This window comes from Mauremys reevesii, linkage group 2 (genome assembly GCF_016161935.1).
Source record: "Mauremys reevesii isolate NIE-2019 linkage group 2, ASM1616193v1, whole genome shotgun sequence".
Classification (NCBI taxonomy): domain Eukaryota; kingdom Metazoa; phylum Chordata; order Testudines; family Geoemydidae; genus Mauremys; species Mauremys reevesii.
In genome coordinates, this window is record NC_052624.1 from 59981165 (window position 1) to 60003710 (window position 22546).

The 22546-nt window shown below is 38.5% G+C and overlaps 1 protein-coding gene across 8 annotated transcripts in view; it reads left to right on the forward strand.

Moving 5' to 3' along the window:
• Positions 1–22546, forward strand: part of DNAH11 (dynein axonemal heavy chain 11) — a 278479-nt gene that overhangs the window by 211846 nt on the left and 44087 nt on the right. For all 8 annotated transcript variants that reach the window (XM_039523273.1, XM_039523275.1, XM_039523274.1 and 5 more), the window contains 3 exons: positions 6946–7119; positions 12249–12484; positions 13863–13985. In XM_039523273.1, the coding sequence (XP_039379207.1) occupies positions 6946–7119; positions 12249–12484; positions 13863–13985 (533 nt within the window). The remainder of the gene's footprint in view (positions 1–6945; positions 7120–12248; positions 12485–13862; positions 13986–22546) is intronic.

Genomic DNA, 22546 nt, shown 5'->3' on the forward strand with positions numbered 1-22546 from the left:
ATTGGTGAGAGAGACAAGCTTTCAAGGTCACCTGAAGAAGAGCTCTGTGTAAGCTTGGAAGCATGTTTCTCTTACCAATAGAAGTTGGTCCAATAAAAGATATTACCTCATGCACCTTGTCTCTGTAGTATCCTGGGACCAACAAGGCTACAAAACACTGGATTTCTGCAGTCAGGCAGTGAAGACTGCAATCAAGGAGATTAGGTCAGTTTGAAAAGCAGAATGAGAGTTTAATTTACTGAAACCATCTGATGTGATTAAAACAAACCAGTTTTTGTCATATAGTTAATTTCAACTTGCATGTTGTCAGTCACATGAAGAAAAAAATGATTCTGTTTGTTACAGCACAGTGAAATCACTGGTGTATTTTGTTATTAGCTGGGAATGAACAGTTTTAGTTCAAAATTCTCAACATTAGCCAGATGTTGCAAGAATTTACTACCATGTGTAATCCCACTGAGTTCTCAATGGGTCTATGCCCAGTAGTAATCACTAAAACTTGGTTTAAGGGTTTATTTCAAATGTGAAGAAAACTATTTACAAAGACAGCGTTTTCTTTAGTGATAGTATTGTGTAAGATAAGAAAAAATATTTTAAAGGATTCATTCAAAATGTCATCTTTTTTTCCTCTGAAAATAAATTCTTTTTGACTAGAACAGGAGACAGTTAACTTCTGAAAAGCATCAAGACTGATGATTTTGTCTATATAGCATTGACCTGGAAGCTCAGCCATTCAGACTAATAAATCAGGCAATTTATATTTAATCATTAACTAACTCCCGAGCTGAACAGCTGTTCAAAATTAGAAATGGGTCACCCCGGCTAGGATGACATTACAGGCAATCTATAATACATTAGAATAAAATTATAGTGATTTTTAACTGTCTGGAAATTTATTACACTCCATGTTCCAACTCTTAAACCCTTGTTAGCCAATGTCACTAGTGATTTATGGTTCTTGGGTAGTATGGTAAAATTACTGAAGATTTAAATAGACTATCATTCTATGTTTAGTAAATCTTCAAATTTCAAAGCTATTTTGGAAAATGAGGTGGGTGCACTTTGTTTATGACTTACCAACCAGTGACAACAAGGAAGGAGACTGGATAAATCTAAAAGCCCTCTTGTACGTTAATGGATTTATTGTCTGGTTGACTTAAGTTAATGATTTAAAGAAGAATCTAATAGGGTCTACAAAAAGTACTGGATATCTAAAATACTTCAAAATGAAGGTGTTTGATTACAGAAGTAATTGTTAGTGCTTTAAACAAAAACAGTCCTTATTCTCACCATTTGTTGGAAATCTCTTAAGCATGAGAACACATTTAGAATTAAGCGCCCTCACACGTATCAAGTTGCATTTCATGAGTTCACATCATGAGGCTTAAAATGCTCACACAATTAAGAATTGTGATTTGGGTAAAGATACTTCAGTTATCTTTGTGGATAATTGGGATGCACATGGTTACTCCTGAGGGCATTCTGTGCACAATATTTTAAAATTCTGCAAAATTCTGCAAATTTTATTTGTCAAATAAATGTGGAGGCTCCAGTTTGGCATTGGGGAGCACAGGCCACTGGCTGCCCAAAGGTGTGAGATGACTGTGTGGGCCCCCCTCCCCGGGATACAGACACAGCGGTGAGGCTGCACACAACCCTGACACAGCGCCAGGACTGGGACTGCCCAGAAACACCTCAGGGCCCTTCTCCTCCGTACCAGATGTGGGTTGAGAGGGTTATGTGTGGGGCAATCTGGGTGTGAGCGGCTCAGTGAAGGATCTGGATGCACGGGGGCTTGTTAGGGGGTTCTGGGTGCAGCAGTAATGGGAGTCTGCGAGGGGTCCAAGTGAAGGTGGTTGGGGCTAAGCAGAAAGGGTCTGGGGGGGATAGAGCTCGGCCGGGGGGGTCTAGGTGTGGGGGGGTCAGTGGGGGGTTCCAGATGCTGGGGATCCAGGTGCATCTGGTTAGGGCTTGGTGGAGTGGATATCTGGGTGTGGGTGGCCTGTCGGGTGATCCAGGTGCAGGGAGAAAGGGGATCATCAACAGGGCTCCGGTGTGAGGGTGAGGCTCGGCAGGAGGGTTTGGATATGAGGGGGTTGAGATCCATAGGGGTTGGGTGGAGGGGGGAGCAGCTCCCTGTACAGGGATTCTTCCCCCTGCAGCTGAGGAGCATTGGGCACAGGTAACAGGGGGACTTTGCAGAGCTTCCTGCAGCTGGGGGACAAATCTGGGGGTGGGTCTGATGTGGCCCTGAATGCCGTGCAGGGGAAAAGGGAGTCTTGTCCTCCCCCGCCCAGACAGGACTAGCAGCTGAGCCCGGCGCAGCATAGAGCCACCAGCCGGGTCTTCCCCAGTCCCGTCCCCCGCCCCACAGCAATTTACCTCTTTGCCGGCTGCCCTGGGCACCCAAAACATACTGCTGGGGAGGGTCGCATGACTGCTCTTGTGGCTTCCCTTTGCTTCCCCATCAGAAAGTCATTTTTCTGGAGGAACGTAAAAAAAATCTGCGGGGGATATAATTTCTGTGCATGTGCAGTGGCACAGAATTCTCCCAGGAGTAGGACATATGTTAAAGCAGAGGTTTTGGAATTTGTCTTTATGGGAGTTTTGTTGATACACAGTGAAATGATTAATTTGAAATATATGTTACTTTTCTGCTGTGAGACTATCACTGTCACTTGTGCTGATCACACCATGAAAGGGACTGAAAAGCTAGAAAATGCCATGCATTGTGTATTTTTCTAGTTTTCTTCAGTCAACAAAATTAAATTTTATGTTGGAGGTGGCGGGGAGAGCCCCTATCGAGTTGTCCTGCAATGTGTTTCCCTGCACTTATGCTGGCAACTGCTGCATGGGGTTTGTTTGCTCACTGTGGGATAATCTTTTGAGATCTCCTGGATATCTGCTGACTTTCATGCAGGTAAACGTGTTTCAAAATAACGTATGGCCACCTCACCAGTGCCACTGATATTCCTGAGAGGCAAAAATATCCCTATGATTGTATTTGTACAGATATTTCAGATCTGCAAAAATAGTAAATAAATGTATAGCAGTGTCTAATATTTTACAGGCTATATCTTCATCATTCAGTATTCTGCCACAATGAAATACACGTATTTACTCCATCTCTGATATGTTGAAAATATACATTAATTTTCCAGATCGATATCCTTAATCATAATATACAAAAGTAGTAACTGAACATCTTTCAGAATTTAGGCCAAATCTATGCTTTCCGTACCCTTTGGGACCCGATGCTGCTGCCAGTTCCCTGAATGGGAATTCCATGCACAGAACAGTTTCAGGGACAGCATGCCAGACACTTTAAAATTAATTCTTATAATGTGTTATACATTTTGATTGGAAAGCAGATGGAGCCAATTTTTTAAATCTATTTTTAAAAATATTTATTTTGATATCTATAAAGTGCCTATTCCAGTGGCTCTAGATGCTTTAACAGCTTTTAAATACACAATGAACTGTTTGCATAAGCCAGCTGGGGTAAAATAATAATTATCTATACTTCTTCTAATAATAACCCCCAACACTAACCACACAAGATCCCTCCAAAACATCACAAAAAGGTGGACTGGAAAAAAGATGTGCTTTGCAGAAGTCCAGACTCTGCAAAAATAAGAACATGGAGTAGAGCAAGATCCAACATCAAAGAACCTCTTATTGTGAATGCCCTACCACCAGCCCTTCTCCCTTACAAACCATTAGGTTGTTAGTGTGAGTACTTCAGCTGATTGCATCGTTGGTGGTATCCCATGAGGAGAAAGTCAATCTCTTAGGTAATCCATGCTTAAAACCATTCAGATTTTTTCCCTAGCTATTCCTTTCAAGTATCTGGCCCTCATTATAATGTTTTCCAACAAATATAGTGAAGTTGGAGAAAAAGAGTTTAGGAATCCCAAATCATTACAGTTTTTAATTCAGTAAAATCTCCATGACTTATGGTGGGTGAGTCAAGCAAGACAAAATAAGAATGAAACTTCTTCAACCAAAACTTGAACCAAAAATTGTTATATATTTTTTTGAGGGTCAAACAGTTCGGTTAACTTTTTTTTGCTCCTTATTATTCATCACTTCTGGCCAGAAGCAATGAAATACCACGTGAAACATTATCATCAGAGTATACGTGGCCCAACCAGAAACAAAAATTACTGGAAACGTGGTGAAAGAGAAAGAAGGAAAGAAAATAAGCAAGCATATTTTGGCAATAATGCCATCCTAATGTTGTAGACCCAGAAGTTGCCAATAGCCACAAAAAAGTATGAGAGAGACAAGGTGGGTGAAGTAATATCTTTTATTAGACCAACTTCTGCTGGCAGAGAGGACAAGTTTTTGAGCTTCTCAGAGTTCTTCCTGAGGTCTGGAGAAGGTATCCAGGGTGTCACAGCTAAATACCAGGTGGGACAGATTGTTAAACATAAAGGGTTCACATGTTCTAAGAGACCACTTATAAATGAAGTGGGCACTTAACACCTCTGCAGTCGCAGGATGACGGAGAGTTAATAGGCAGTGGTGTGTGTTACAAATTGTTGTAATGATAAAACCAGTGACTGTTGAGTCCATGATTTTTAGTGTCCACCAGAGTTATGAATGTAAGTTTCCAGGCACATCTTTTGAAGGTATTGTGCAGGTTTCCTTTGAGGACAAGGACTGAGAGGTCATATATGGAGTGAACTCTGTGAAGAGTGGTCACACACAGGTAATAGAGTGTTTTTGTCTTTTATCATTTGTGTTAGTTCAATGTTAACAACTCCCTCAGATCACCATGGATGTCGCCTTCCTATACATCAACAACTCTCACCATGACGTTAAATGTCTACAAGACAATGGATAACACTCTGATATCCATCCCAAACACATCACCAAACTCATCCATTTCATCCTCACCTACAATAACTCTACATTTAACAACAAACACTTTGCTCAAACATGGGAACAGCGCAAAGTACCAGGATAGTTCTCCAATATGCCAGCCTCTTCATGGGCCACCTTAAGGAAGGATTTTTTTTTAAATGCAATATGAAATGTATGGTATACCTGAGATACATTGATGATATTTTCATCCTCTGGACAGATGACCTAAATTCCCTCACAGATTTCCACCACAACTTCAACAACCACCACCCATCCATCAAATTCTCTCTAGAGCATTCCCTGACTGTCATCTTCCTGGACACCATAATCCATTTGAAAAATAGAACCCAACAGGCAGCTATATACAAGAAACCCATGGATCATCAAGCTTATCGTTACAGTAGCCATTCCATCAAGAAATCTGTTATCTACAGCCAGGATCACAGATGTCACAGAATATGCTCTAAAGAAAATTTCCAGGATACACATGTTAACACTCTCTTAAAACTGTCTTCGCTAGATAAGGACACTCCACCACAAAAGAAGATTGCATCATGGAATGGGCCACCCAAATACCTCGAGAGAAACTTCTTCAACACAGTTTAAAAAAACCAACAAACCACTATCCACACACCCCGAGTTGTCATCTACCACTCAAAGCATATGGGATATCATCCATCAAATACAATCCATATTCAATGGAGACCACATACTGAAAAAGAACTTTTCCAAGCCTCCTCTTCAAACACAACCCACCAACCTGCCAAACTCATTATTAGAAGCAAGCTCCCCTCAGACCAGGACACACAAACCCAAAACTGCAGCAGACCCTTCCAGAACAACAGATACAAAACCTGCAGCCATATCTGAACTGCTATATCATCTCCCACAACACACCTTTCAAGATCCATGGGTCCTACACATGCCTATCACAGCTCATCTAGTGAATCAAATGCCCCAACAACAACTGTGTGGGTGAAACCAGACAACCCTATACTCTTGAATTAATTCTCACAAAAAATGATAAAAGATAAAAGCACCCTATGGCCTGTGAGTGAACACTGTTCACAAAATGATTATTCCATGTTTGACTTTTCAGTCCTTTTCCTGAAAGGAAACCTGTGAAACACCTTCAAAAGATGTGCCTAAGAACTTAAATTCATAACTCTGCTAGCCACTAAAAGTCATGGATGTAACAGAGACCCTGGTTTTATGGGTCATTACAACAATTTGTAACACACTTTGCTGCCTATTAATCCTCTTTCATCCTATGCCTGGAGAGATGTTAAGTGTCCACTTCATTTATAAGTGGTCTCTTAGAACACGTGAACCCTTTATGCTTAACAATCTGTCCCACCTTGTATTTAGCTTTGATATTCTTGTTACCTTCTCCAGACCTGGGGAAGAGTTCTGTGAAGCTCAAAAGCTTGTCCCCTCCACCAAGAGAAATCAATCTAATAAAAGATATTACCTCACCCACCTTGTCTTTTCAGTATCCTGGGATCAACACAGCTACAACAAAATTGAAAACAAAAAATATGCATCGTTATTTGAACCAAACCTCTAAATCTTTGAAGTTCATCCTGTGATGGGTTTGATCACAGAAACCCCCTTGGGACTGTCACCTGATGGGCTGAGACGACCTCTGAGCTCATTTTCTCTGCCAGTTTGGGCCTCCAGAACCCTGCCTTGTTGAGCCAGACATGCCAGTCTGCTCCAACACAGACCCAGGGTCTGAACCACACACCCCAAAGCTGCAGGCTTAACTGAAAACAGTTTAAGAAGTGCTCCTATCTCCAGCACCCAGACAGCTTTGGAATGATACCTTACAAGAGACCTTTTGAATAAAGCATATTCCAGTTACATTATATTCTCACTCATTAGCATATTTTCATAAAATCATATGGCGTGCAACGTCACACATCTATTACTGATATTGTGCATTTCCTTACACCAAATTATTGTGCTTCTATACATTTTTAAGTTATTTTGAGGTTAACTCTTCTGCCAACTCTGAGTTTAAAGAGGTAGTTAATAATATATCTGTCCATGAAATGTTACAATTTTGTATTTTAGGCTGAAAAAATTCGTTGGAGCCAGTCTATTAAACATTTTGAAGCTCATGAAAAGACACTGTGTGGTGATGTCCTGTTAACAGCGGCTTTTGTGTCCTATGTTGGATCTTTTACAAAACAATATCGTCAGGAACTGGTGGAACATATGTGGATTCCTTTCCTTAAATCACAAAAGGTAAAACTTATTGTACAAAATGGTGGCCCATAATGGAAGCTCAGGTCCATTAGCTCTGTAGTTCAGAATGTAAAAGTACAGTTCTGCTCTTAAAAGTTGACTGTAAAATGTCTTTGTAGAGCTCAGTGTTTGTCTTTCAATGGCTTTTATCAGATTTTCTCAGAGTACAAGTAAAATATTGTTTTCTCTAACAGTAAGGCTTGCAAACTCTATGCCAAGTGAGTTTCTTTCCCTTTTACACATCTTCATTCTGTAGGCCAAATTATATCCTCTGCTAATCCAGTGCAATAGCAGTCGTTACTGATGGGGATGTGTAAGGATTAAATTCCATTTAACTTTCAGGTTCCAAGAAAATTTTGAAATGGCTTTCCCTATATTGATTATTGCAACATCCTCCTCTCTGACCTCCTGAACACACCCATCAATTCAAAATGCAGCCACTATACTCATTTCTCTTGCCTGTTGATTTTGTCATGTAACACTGTAACATGACAACATGTACCATGTAACTTCTTTGAATCCCTCTCTTGGCTTCCTGTCCAATATATCAAATTTAAGCTTCTTAAATTTCAAAACTCTGTCACTCTGCCCTTCTCTGCTTATACTCTCTTATGAAGTTTTGTGTTGCCCCCCCAACCTCTCTGCTCTGTGAGTGAATGTTCCCAACTTCTGTGTATTTCTTAATCTACCCTTACAGTCCTCATCACTGTAACATTTCAGCATCTCCCAATTATTATTGGATTTTATCCTCAAAACACCCCGGAGAAGAAAGGAAATATTATCATCCCTATTTTCAAATGGGGAGCTGACGCAAAAGGGTAGGTTAACTGATGTGCCCCAGGCCATACCAGAAGTATGTGGCTAAGCTGTGAATTTAATCCAGGTCTCCTGAGTCCACCAAGTCCAGTGGTGTATCGACTGGACCATCCTTCTTCCCTCATCCACCTGTTTGTCAGATTCTCACACAGTCACCTCTGTGACCTTCCTGATCTTTTCTGCAGGACCCATTTCTGCCTTGCAGCCTCTAGGTGACTCGTATGTAAATTACCTATTGTTATTCCTTGCCCCCCGACTCTCTGTACTTCTTTGTCTTTAGACTCTGTGCTCCTTGGAGAAGGGACTACCCTTAACTCTTAGCACATTGTGATCACTACCTTAAATTAATAATAATAATTTCTCTAATACACTCTTTAAATACTGGTATTGCTAGTCAAATCAGCTCTTTTACTGAGTGGCAGTTTCAGACGTGTTCCCCATGGAGAGATAAAAATATGGTTAATGAGTTGTTTTAAAAACACAGGTGCTAGCTAAAAGCTTTTCTTTAAGAAAAGTAGAAGCTACAGTGATGCAGTCTCTTAGTTTTGTGCAGGTTTGGGACACTAGATAAAGTTACATATTAAAATAATACCTTGCTTTGTAAGAACAAACCACCATCACCACCACAATGCTATGTCTGCTTCCAAACAAATTTATTTCAATCCTTGAAACTGACTATACTATTTGTCATGTTTTACTTCATAAAATAGATGGCGGCGTGATTAGAATCAGGGTTTAGGCAATGTTAAGGAAATACATCCTTTGCCATAGTTCAGTAATAGTTCTTACCCAACAACAGAATTGTTGCCAAGGTAACTAAACTGGAGTTTATCTATCTAATCTAATCTAATCTAAATTGGGGAATAAGAATAACCTAGGGAATTATAGTCTGTTTAACTTTGGTATCCAGAAAGATAATGGAGCAAATAACCAAATAATCAATTTGTAAGCACCTAGAATTTAATAAAGTGATAAGTACCAGTCAACATGTATTTATCAAGAACAAATCATGTCAAACAACCTAATATCCTTCTTTGACAGGATAACAAACCTTGTGGATATGGGGAAGCAGCAGATGTGATATATCTCGACTTTAGTAAGGTTTTTGATACTGTCTCACATGACCTTCTCATAAACAAAGTAGGGAAATACGACCTAGACAAATCTACTATAAGGTGGATGCACAGCAGGTTGGAAAACTGTACTCGGAGAGTAGTTATCAATGGTTCTCAGTCAAGTTGGAAGGGCAGATCAAGTGGGGTACTGCAGGGATCTGTTCTGGGTCTGGTTCTATTCAGAGTTTTCAACAATGATTTGGATAATGGCATAGAGAGTATACTTATAAAGTTTATGGATGATACTAAAATGGGAGGGATTGCAAGCTCTTTGGAGGGCAAGATTAGAATTCAAAATAATCTTGACAAACTGGAGAAATGGTTTAAAATAAATAGGTTGAAATTCAATAAGGAGAAATGCAAAGTACTACACTTAGAAAGGTGTAATCAATTGTACAAATAAAAAATGGGAAATGACTGCCTGGGAAGGAGTACTGCAGAAAAGGATTTAGGAGTTACAGTGGATCATAAACTGAATCTCAGTCAAGATGGATAAAAATCAATAATTTAAAAAAAAAGCAGCTTTTGTATTTAAATCAGATTTTTTTAATATAAAATGCATCCAGTAATCATCCTTCCATAATGCCAACTATAATAAACTTCAGAGCTAAGGGTGAACCATTCAAGAAATATATATTCGCTGATGATGTTTTAAAGAAAGTCACACCAGTGAACTGGTGGATGTCATTTAAGCACTTGGATTCAGAGACTGTTGAAATGATAATCTCACTTTTAACAGCAGTAGCTTCTTCTGCTGGTGTAGAAAGAATATTTTCTTCCTGTGGACTAATTCATTCCAAATTGAGAAATCGTTTGTGACCTGGAAAAGCAGGAAAGCTTGTTATTCTTTTCCAGATTATGAAACAACAAGAAAATGAAGGTGAAGATGACTGAGTTAGCTCCAGAAGCCAATATTTTAAGTTTCTCATGTTGACCTGGATGACACAGTCAATTAATTTTTTTTTAATATTTCATTAAACTATTTTAGTTAAAAACAATTTTAACAAAAACAAACATGATTTTAAAAAAACTTGAATGTTTAACAAATTCAAAAATTCATATGCTTGTTTTGTTAAAATATTATATGTTTGCTGTTGAAGAAAAAAATCCAGAATAAATAACGTTGTTGTTTTAGTTAAACAAAACAATTTAAATGTCTGTCTGGTGATGTTCTCCTCCTAATACAGTATGGCAAGAAAATGCTCCAAATATTAATGATTAACCTGTTGAATTGGAGATATTTCACCGCCCAATGACTTCATAAATATCTGCTTCAATTATCTTTGGTAAATGAAATAACCAAACAATCATTCATTTTCTGATATAGCTGTAAAACTAATCTGAAAAGTTTTCAAAATAAATCACTTTCAAAATGTATAGTGTGTACCTTCTAAAAATGAAACCTACATCTACTCAGAACTGATAAGGCCACAACTGGGGTACCGTGTCTAGTTCTGGGGAAGATGTGTACAGATTCGAGAAAGTCAAGAGGAGAGCAACAAAAATGATTAAAGGTTGAGAAAACATGACCTATGAAGGAAAGATTGAAAAAAAATGGGTTTGTTTAGTCTGGAGAAGAGAAGATTGAAGGGGGACATAACAGTCTTCAAGTATGTGAAAAGTTGTTATATAAAGGTGGGTGATAAATTGGTCTCCTTAGCCACTGAGGACAGGACAAGAAGTAATGGGTTTAAATTGCAGCAAGGGAGATTTAGATTAGACATTAGGAAAAACTCCCTAACTGTAAGGGTAGTTAAGCACTGGAACTAATTCCTTAGGGAAGTTGTGGAATCTCCATCATTGGAGGTTTTTAAGAACAGTATAAATAGGCATCTGGCAGGGATGGCTTAGAAAACACTTAGTCTTGCCTCAGTGCAGGGAACTGGAGTAGATGAACTCTCAAGATCCCTTCCAATCCTACATTTCTATGATTTCTATGATATGGTACATTCCTTTTAGTGCTACAGATTTTGCAAATCTGGTTCACCATAAAACATCATTTAGTTAAACATTAATTCAGTACTTAGACTCATGTGTGTTGGGTGGGGAGGAATAATCTGTCCCTCTCCTCCAAAAAAGTGTTCGATTTTGGAATTCAGTTCCAGCTGTTATTTGCCAGAAATAAAAACCTAGGGTGAAATCCTGATACTGTTGGAATCAATTGGAGTTTTGCCATTGACTTCCATGAGGCCAATATTTCACTCTTAGAGAAGAAAGTTCTGGTATCCTATTATCAGTCCTCAGACCCATAGAGTATACTACCTATTTGGAGATTTCCTTAAAACAATTGCTTTTTTTTAATTCTACCCATCCTCCTACCTTCAGGCTTCATGATTTAAGATTTTCATTTCTTTTAAAGAACACAAGCATGATAACACTTAGAGTAAGTATGAGTATATGATGGCTATTTGGCTTGTGGGAAATGAGTTGGAGGTGGCAGTGCAGTTCCTAGTGTTGGCTCTAATTGGTGAGTTTATTGGCTGTCTTTGCAGAGAAGCAATAGCAATGGCGATTGCCCTATATGTGATTTATGTAGGTGACCTCTTTATCCCATAGCTGAAACACATTAGCAAAGTGGTGCAAGAAGCCTGTTATGCTGCTACCCATATTGTCTACCTTTTCTGTACATAATGAGCTTTATTCTTCAGAATTACCAATTCAATGCCACTCATGAGCACTGAATTTGTCCTTCTCTTTAAGTGTTAAAAGCAATATACGCTGCAAACTATGTACACGTATGCTGTTTACTTGATTTAATAAATTCTAAAGAAAATATTTATGAAGTTTCTTAAATGAGAAGAAAACACAGATGGAGATATACCCATCTCATAGAACTGGAAGGGACCCTGAAAGGTCATCAAGTCCAGCCCCCTGCCTTCACTAACAGGACCAAGTACTGATTTTGCCTTAAATCCCTAAGTGGCCCCCTCAAGGATTGAACTCACAACCCTGGGTTTAGCAGGCCAATGCTGAAACCACTGAGCTATCCCTCCCCTGCTGTAAATTATAGGATTATCTGCTTTGCATTATATATCCTGTTTCTTTTGGCCTCTGATAGGCCACAGGAGTCTTACTTTCTTTTATATATAATAAATCTCTAATTACATTGGCCCCTATTATTTTGTATATCACACTGAGTCTTGTCTTGCTACTTTACAACCTTGCTGGATTATTATTATATTTCATTCTGATTCAAAGGTTCCTATTCCAATAACTGAAGGCCTGAACCTGATTGCCATGTTGACTGATGGTGCTACGATTGCAGCATGGAATAACAAAGGACTGCCCGGTGATAGAATGTCAACAGAAAATGCCACTATTCTAACACACTGTGAGCGTTGGCCTCTGATGATAGATCCCCAGCAACAGGGAATTAAATGGATAAAGAATAAATATGGAACTGACCTTAAAGTCATACGTTTAGGACAGAAAGGGTATGTGTGCACACTGAAGAATTAGCTCTCGTATTTACTGCTATAAATTTCCCCTAATTTTTACAAGGACTTGGTGTTTGTTGTGTTGTATTTACTTGTAGATTTGAAATATTATAATACTGCTGCTTATTTATCCATGGTAGCATTTCCCATTTTAAAAGCTCTGCTTGAAAAAGACACTTCCTGCTGTACTGTTTTCAAGTGTTAAAGAGGGAATAAAGTTAATGTTGGAGGTGCATTGCACGTGAGGGCAAATTGGTTTTCCCATAAATAGGGTGCTAAAAGTAAAGCCTTTGTTTAGTTTCCTGATTATTGGACATTTTTATATAGTACAGTTTAGTATATAGGATAATGGCATATATGTACCTAATACAGAGTGAGAGACTCAGTCTAGTGGTATTACACAGAAAACTGCATTCAGTAACAGATTATCTAAAACATTTTGAATTCTGGTAGCTAAGTTTGAATGGAATTAAGTTTAGGTTCTGTGGAATGGGTTTGTTTTTATCTCCTATCATGCTGACTTTGATTTATTGAGGGCCTTGTGGTCAGTTTTGAACTGAATGTTATTTTATCTGCTGCAGTAAAATATCTTTGAAAACTACCACATCTCTTTAATAACTTTCAAAACCTTTTAAAGACTATCATACTAGAAGAGGCTCGGTTAGTTTATTTTACTGAAATCCAGGTACAGCAGATAGTGACATAGCACAGTACAGCACATGGTCTCAATAATGCCTCATTTTTAAAAGCTTTGAACAATTTAGGTCCTGTCTGCCTCCCTGAACCCATTTTTTTTATACCTTTTCCACTCAACCCTTTCTCCTTTTGCTTTCCCAAGCCATACAAATAATTGTCCCCTTTGTGACCTCTTCTCCATGTCTTCCCTGCAGCCTCTTTATGCCTGAAATGATATAGTTTGGCCCATGTTATTATGATTAGTTATTTGAATTACTGCTATTTATTTGTCTTGTGGTAATGCCTTGGAGCCCCAGTCATGAACCAAAACCCCATTGTAATAGGCACTGTGCAAACACAGAACAAATCACTTGAGAGAAAACATTGCCTGCATGTGAATTTGATTTCATTGTGAATTTCAATGTAAATGTTCACATCAATAGTTCTTCAGGGTAGGACCTTGTCCTTGTACAAAGCCTAACTCATGTTTGTTACTACATAAGCAGTAATAAGGAGCAAAGCCTTTTGCCTCAAATGCACAGAATTATTAATCACTGGAAAATATATTTTTGAGTGCAATACAGCAAGTTTTGATAGAGCTCTTATACAAATATTTCTCGTTTGTATAATCTAAAGCAGAAATATATTGCTCCATCACTAGCACATCATCTAATAGGTAGGGTATGGTTTTTGTGTTAAGGTTTTTGAAGACCATTGAAAGAGCGCTGGCCTGTGGAGACACCATCCTAATTGAAAACTTGAATGAAACAGTCGACCCAGTACTTGATCCCTTACTTGGAAGAAACACAATTAAAAAAGGGAAGTAAGTATTCTTGAGCAATCAGGATTTTTGCCTGGGAGTTGCTGCCAAGGTCACTATATATTTTTCTTTTTCTTACCTTCTCATCATAACTTTCTATGCAGCATTTTTGTTTTGTTTTTTTTAAGCAAGGTGATGACTTAAAACTGGTGATGAGTAAATATCAAATAATGGGGCATCTGGATGTGGTTAGATCAGCACCCAAAAGTTCTTATGCACATCAGAATGTAAAACCACCAATGCCATCCCAATCTTCAAAACCTCTCTGGAAATATTATGACCAGACTTTCTTGTGGGATTTCTCATGCTTTGTTTTCTAGCCTTAGCTAGAAACTGGAAGTGCAGAGACGTGCAAAATTAGGGAAAGGTAAACAAATTTCTTCGAACCTCAGCAAAAATTTGCTTCATTTTTAGAATAGTACTTGCTATTTTAAATGCCTCCAATGTTTATTAAATTCTTTATAGTTAAATATACAACACAAAGTAAATTTATTCCTCATTACTTACAAATTATAAGGATTTAATAAACCAGGATAGTTACACAAAGGGGTTCTATAACAAATTTATTTATGATAAAATGTTGCAGCCTGATCTAAAATCCATTGAAGTCAATTAGAGTCTTTCTACTGACTTCAAAGGGCTTTGACTCAGGAACTAACTGATAGCCCCTTCCTGGCAGTGGAAATTAATACACACTTGTACCTCTAGACATGGGCCGTCCATGATCAGAGATGACGCACATTGTGGGACTATGCTGTACCTGTTCTATGGCTGAATGAAAATTTCAGTCTCCAATGCTTTGTAGCATTTTTCATAAGAATTTCAATTAGTATTTTATGAGTATTAAGATTTTAAAATAAATTATAGCACATCAGCAGCTGCTGCAATTAAATTGGAGAGAAATTTTGATTTTGGTTACATCAGTGTAAACCTGGAGTAAATCTTTTCAGTTGATTGCCATATTTCAGCTGAAAAGATCAATGTGATCTCTGGTCAAATACAAATTTTCATTTTTACAGGCTGTGAAAAATCTCTTCAAAGGTTTTGAATTCTGCAAGAGTTAAACAAATAGCAAGAGTTTGTTTCCCCTTGATACTTGGCTAAATGTGCCCTGGGTTCTTTGAGGCCTTCCTGGATAGCCACCAGAGTCAGGCAGAAGGGACCATAGTTTCATATGTCCCTCAAGCAGATGAGGCTGAGTGAAATATTCTTGTTTTATTAGTGATTTAATTACTCACACAACAGGAAATTAGTGGGAGGCAAAATACTGCTATTTGTGTTTGCCGAAAAAACAAACAAACAACCGCCAATTTTTTGGCAGGTAACCCAAATTTTCTCCTTATTTGTCAAAGTTTCACATAAAAGCTATGGAGTGTACACAAGTTCAGCTTCTTGAACACATCACTTGTTCAGGCCTAACACCATTTTATGCAAGACACAGCATTGCCCTGCACCTTACCCTCTTGAAATGTTTCATTTTCATTACATTTTAGGACGTAGCTAAAGAGTCTCAAACAACTGCTCTACTCTTCCCCAACTATCTCTACCCACTGCATTCTTGGTTAGATGATGATCATTAGTTACTATTTTTCAATCCACAAAGGTTTGCTAGATACCTCACGATATAGATAAGATAACACAAGGACTGATTCTGCTTGCACATACACCAATGTAAATCTCAAATAATTCTATTAAGTCCTAGTTATGCTGGTATAAAACGAGTGTGATTAGAATCAAGTCCCATGGTCCTGAAAGTCTTACTATCTAATTTCAGACACGATGTAACAAAGAGGGTTATAAAATAGTGGGGAGGAGTTGAGGTGGAAAGGGCAGGGGTCGCAGCAATATAATTATACAGTAACTCAGCAAAGGCTTGCGCACAGCATGATGGAGCAATATATATAAACACTAGTCAATTTAATATTTAGTAATCAGTGTGTTTAAGTGTTCTTTGCAGGAATGACTAAAAGGTCATCCAGTTAACATTTCAAAGACATTACACACAATGAATCATGGAAGATGTGCCATATTTACCTCTTGCGGCAGTGGAACTATGCAGACCTCCCCTAGCAAACAAGCAAAGTTTTCAGCATTCTGTTTTTTAGTAGTTTTGTCAGGCATTTGCTTTTTCCTCCTAATAAAGAAAGACTAGAAAGATGTTTGTGATAGATATGGTGTAGTCCAACAGTTGAAGTTCATTAATAATTGGAATGTTGTAGAGTATGAAGTAATGAATACTAATTACTCCTTTCATGTCTGACAGCACCCTGCAGACCAATACATCAGCCTGGACTTTAATTTGGTTCTAGTAATGGTTTCATCAATAGTACATTAATTCTGTGTTTGAAAAGATATACAGTTGAACCTGACCCACACAGTAGATACCACTGTCATAAAATCGCCACATACTGACAACAGCTGGATAATTAGAAATAATTAAATCCACTGAGCTTCAGACAATCCTAATTTTAAGTAAAATATGTCTTATGATATCAATTGACAGAAAGTATAGCTGGGAAGATATATCAACTCGTAGTCCTTCCAAAGCAAATTTATTAGCTTACATATTTAAAAACTTGCTGATTTGTGAAGCAACTTTATAAGGGAATATAATTTTATGGTTAACTGAGGTTATTTTTCAGGTTAAATCCTGTACGGTCACTCTATAAGGAACATACCATAATACCAATTTGGTGGTGGTGTTTCTGAATGAAGACGGCTGTCAAAATTCTCAGTTTTAGAGAACCTCATATATATAATCTTCTCATACAACATGAGTGACTGCAGTGGGAGCAGTGGGTATTTGGCACCTTTGAAAACCGGGCTTACTATCTTTAGGCACCTACGCTTTAAAATGTTGGCCGTGCAAATGTATTTGCTGCCTAACAAACACCTTAACAGGAAGTATGTACTGGATTGTGATCTCCTTTTCACAAAAAAGATTGGGGTATTATGAAGTACAAATTGTACTTTGAGATGTTTTCAGGTTTGATTGTGCATATAGTTGCAGCATTAGTCTGATAACATTGTGTCCATGCATGACTGTTATGTATTCTTTAGGAAACAGCACGACAATTAACTCAGTTTCTATTCAGGAATAGCTTTCATTTCCTTGAACATCTTGCCAGCTGTGCAACTTTCAGGCAGAATTTTTTTCCACAAAACTAGTTTGATAAACTTGTACAGTCTGCCTGCTGAGATTGCTAAGTAACAGCTTCAGTCTACATCTGATTCATTCAGCTTTGCTTTCTGCATTAGTTGCTGGACTTCACAAGTGTGAGGCAGAAGCTTTTAATTTAAACAGCAGGGCTTGAAATAAAGCTTTTTATAAGTCAATTAAAAGGTGGTCCCGTTTCCCACCCCCCCACAAAGTAGGAAAATATTGTTTCCCTTGCTTTCTTGTTCAAAAATCTATCTACCACCTCTCTTCATCTTGTCTGGGCCGCTCTGAAATGCAGTAGTAGTAGGAGTCTGACGTATTTTATACAATTTAGAGGCACAGTTCTTTAATGGGAACTATCCATCTTGAAATAATACAGGAGGTCAGACTAGATGATCTAGTGGTCCCTTCTGGCCTTAAACACTATAAATCTATGAAATACAAATCTTTTAATTTTAAATAGTCAAACTATTTACTGAAAAAGCTGTTGTTCAACTTTCAAGATGGATCGGAGATTCTCACCTTTTTTCATACAATGAGGCCATATTCATCCACTCAAGACTTCCTCCTAAGTCTCTTCTCCTAGGGTCTTGGGTGTTCTCCTGCCTTTTCTCCCAGACAACATACCTGCAGGGGAAGAGCTGTTCCTTTGGTAAATGGTTTAGCCATGGCCATTAATCCTCAGGATGTGAAGTTTCGGCCTCCAGATTGTTCAGAATATCTTCCAATGCAGGGAATTGCCTTCCATAAAGTGGTTCTCTTTGAGTGTGTCATCAAAACTTTCTCTGTTCTTGGTCCTTCAATGCAGGAGCCATTCATTCCTTTCACCTGAGATTGGAAGAAAAAATGAGGTGTTGCTTTGGGTGTCAGGTCCTGAGAGAGAGAGAGACAGAACAGAGATGATTTCACTGGCTCTCTTGGTGGTCTCTGTGTTCTCAAACCCAATCAATCTCATACTGAGCTGGCCCTGGAAACTCCCCTTATTCCATATCTACTCTCCCAAAGATTAATTCCTTTTGTCCACCTCTGGTGCCTCAAACTAATGCACTTAAACTGAATGAAACTGCTTTTTAGATTAAGGCTTCTTCTCTGAAGTTGCTGAGTAGCAAGCAGCAGAAAAGTTGAAGCTGATGAGAGCTCCTTGGTATTTTTGAAAATCAAGTCACTTATTTAGGTACACAATTATAGATTTAGGCACCTAACGTGAAGCTCCTATTTCTGAAAATGTTGGCTTTTGTGCCTACTCATCAGCTATATCCATTGTTCTTAGACCCATCAAAAGACAGGAGTTTAGTTCAAATCCTTACATTTGAAAAGACCACCTTGGCTTAACCACAAGATCTTGCAAGATCTAAAAAATAAAAAGGAGTCATATAAAAAATGGAAACTAGGACAGATTACAAAGGATGAATATAGGCAAACAACACAGGAATGCAGGGGCAAGATTAGAAAGGCGAAGGCACAAAATGAGCTCAAACTAGCTATGGGAATAAAGGGAAACAAAAAGACTTTTTATCAATACATTAGAAGCAAGAGGAAGACCAAGGACAGGGTAGGCCCACTGCTCAGTGAGGAGGGAGAAACAGTAACAGGAAACTTTGAAATGGCAGAGATGCTTAGTGACTTCTTTGTTTCGGTCTTCACTGAGAAGTCTGAAGGAATGCCTAACATAGTGAATGCTTATGGGAAGGGGGTAGGTTTAGAAGATAAAATAAAAAAAGACCAAGTTAAAAATCACTTAGAAAAGTTAGATGCCTGGAAGTCACCAGGGCCTGATGAAATGCATCCTAGAATACTCAAGGAGCTAATAGAGGAGGTATCTGAGCCTCTAGCTATTATCTTTGGAAAATCATGGGAGACGGGAGAGATTCTAGAAGACTGGAAAAGGGCAAATATAGTGCCCATCTATAAAAAGGGAAATAAAAACAACCTAGGGAACTACAGACCAGTTAGTTTAACTTCTGTGCCAGGGAAGATAATGGAGCAAGTAATTAAGGAAATTATCTGCAAACACTTGGAAGGTGGTAAGGTGATAGGGAATAGCCAGCATGGATTTGTAAAGAACAAATTGTGTCAAACCAATCTGATAGCTTTCTTTGATAGGATAACGAGCCTTGTGGATAAGGGAGAAGCGGTGGATGTGGTATACCTAGACTTTAATAAGGCATTTGATATGGTCTCACATGATATTCTTATCGATAAACTAGGCAAATACAATTTAGATGAGGCTACTATAAGGTGGGTGCATAACTGGCTGGATAACCGTACTCAGAGAGTAGTTATTAATGGTTCCCAATCCTGCTGGAAAGGTATAACAAGTGGGGTTCCGCAGGGGTCTGTTTTGGGACCGGCTCTGTTCAATATCTTCATCAACGACTTAGATGTTGGCATAGAAAGTACGCTTATTAAGTTTGCAGATGATACCAAACTGGGAGGGATTGCAACTGCTTTGGAGGACAGGGTCATAATTCAAAATGATCTGGACAAATTGGAGAAATGGTCTGAGGTAAACAAGATGAAGTTTAACAAAGACAAATGCGAAGTGCTGCACTTAGGAAGGAAAAATCAGTTTCACACATACAAAATGGGAAGAGACTGTCTAGGAAGGAGTACGGCAGAAAGGGATCTAGGGGTTATAGTGGACCACAAGCTAAATGTGAGTCAACAGTGTGATGCTGTTGCAAAAAAAAGCAAACGTGATTCTGGGATGCATTAACAGGTGTGTTGTGAGCAAGACACAAGAAGTCACTCTTCCGCTCTACTCTGCGCTGGTTAGGCCTCAACTGGAGTATTGTGTCCAGTTCTGGGCACCGCATTTCAAGAAAGATGTGGAGAAATTGGAGAGGGTCCAGAGAAGAGGAACAAGAATGATTAAAGGTCTAGAGAACATGACCTGTGAAGAAAGGCTGAAATAATTGGGTTTGTTTAGTTTGGAAAAGAGAAGACTGAGAAGGGACACGATAGCAGTTTTCAGGTATCTAAAAGGGTGTCATCAGGAGGAGGGAGAAAACTTATTCACCTTAGCCTTTAAGGATAGAACAAGAAGCAATGGGCTTAAACTGAAGCAAGGGAGGTTTAGGTTGGACATTAAGAAAAAGTTCCTAACTGTCAGGGTGGTTAAACGCTGGAATAAATTGCCTAGGGAGATTGTGGAATCTCCATCTCTGGAGATATTTGAATAGGTTAGATAAATGTCTATCAGGGATGGTCTAGACAGTATTTGGCCCTGCCATGAGGGCAGGGGACTGGACTCGATGACCTCTCGAGGTCCCTTCCAGTCCTAGAATCTATGAATCTATTCCAAGATTCTTAAAACAAACCAAAACAAAACACCACCACCAACAAAACATTGTTGCAAAGACCTTGCTATTTTCTTGGTCTTACAGTGCTTTGGGATTAAACTCTGGGACATGTATCTCTCACTTTATTTTGAGGTAGCCCTTTGGGCTGTGGTAATTTCTATTATAAAAGTGGGGGTAATCTATCATTGTTTCATTTTTCTCTGAAAGCCTCTAACTAGAAGGAAGTGGAGGTTCTGCAGCTTATATATCAAGCTTGTTTTAAAGGTCTTCTGCCATGTTCTCTGGCAGAAGGAGACTTAATGCCGCCTGTTCCGATTGTCTCAGTTGGTAGGATGGGAGATGAAAAGACTATATGTGAAGGAATTACCAAAAGTAGTGAATCACTTTGTAGTGATTCCTGTACAGACGAGTCTTGTACTACCTCTCCATTCAGAATTCCACTCGTAGCGCTTACACAAATTATATTATTTCATACTCCAGAATTAATTTCTAGATAGATACAATTCATGGAAACAATGAAATGATTCTGTTGTGTGTTTTCCCGCCCCTCTGGTTAACATCATTGTTGCTCATATTCTTTGAACCACGAGAGAGCAATAACAAAACATTTATTTTTCCCAAATCTGCAACTAACAAAAAAAGTCAGCATAGCTGCAGTTATAAAACCCACTGAGTCATTATGTAGTTTTTGCCTTTCATAGATGATAACCACACAAATGGAAGAATTATTACTTCTGTGAATTGAGAACTCATAAAAGAATACTTCTGTACAAGAGTCCAGGGCTCATTTAACAGCCAGACTTCATTTCATTTCTATAAGGTAGTATTGTTCCCTTGATAGTCTCCCCACTGACAAAACTAATTGATGTACTCCTCTGTCAGAGACCTGGTTCCAACACCTGTATGCCTGTGTATATGTATGTTGCGCTGAGGTCAAAATTATCCTCTTAGTTGTGCTCAGCTGTGTTCAGGTCTGATGTTTTGCTCTCTGTATCAGTTTAGAATTCCACATTAGGAGCCTAACATGTGTTGCAAGAACACGGTATCAGAGTTGAAATCTGCCTTTCTGACCTAGAAGTGAATTTTATCCTTAGGTATTAAATCCCACCCAAAAAATGATAAACTGGATGCTGGATCCTTTTTAGTACAGTTTTATGTAGGATTTGGTTAATTTTATTTTAAAATCCAGGCCATTTATATACAAGTGCCTAAATAAGAATTTAGGAACCTAATTTCATACTGCCAGGTTTCAAAAGTTTGGCTAGAGTTGATATGCTTTTTGCAGGTCAACCAGGTTCACCATCTGCCATTATTCAGAGGCCTTTTTTCCTCTGATTCTCTAACGTTGTAAGTTCAACGGCAGTTTGACTGAGCTAATTGCTGCTGTGTGCAGGATACCACCTCCCTGTTGTTCAATCTCATTTGTATTTTTCCACTTCATGGTGCTATGGAAAAGAGGTCAAATAATAAGAGACCAAAGACTACAGAACATTAATTTTTGTTTTTCAGAACTATGCTATAAAATAAGAGGGCTAGGTCAATGCTATCTTATCTCCAAGTCTCAACTTGATGCTTTAGTAAGGTCTCCTGGTAACAGTAGCACCACAGCATAGTGCATGCTGGGACATTATAGTAAGATCAGAGCCAGCAAGCAATGCCTTACTTAAGGGATCTTAAGTGGAATAAAAGATATGTTTCAAATCACTCACTCTATGCAGCATGTGACCTAGTAATTAATTTGTTTTGAACAAAACATTTTGTCAGCCACCTTAAAAATTCCTCTTTTGTTCCTCAGTCGACAGCCCTTTGTCTCTTCCTGTCATTTGTCAGTTTATCATAACCATGTATTTCTGTTTGTTTGTTTGTTTGTGTTAGCCTTTATAGCTGGAATATTTAAAAGATGCTAAAGAAAACAATTGTAAGAACGCACACAGTTCGTGTAAGAATTATTTGAGAGCTTGTCCAAGTTCATGGTAAGGAGCAAGGACACAAGGTTACCTCTGAACCGTGAACTCTTCTATTCTGCAACCTGTTTCATTGCCAATAAGCCATAAGTGTATGCTGCTATATGAGCAAGTGAACCTATTGAAATGAAAAGGATG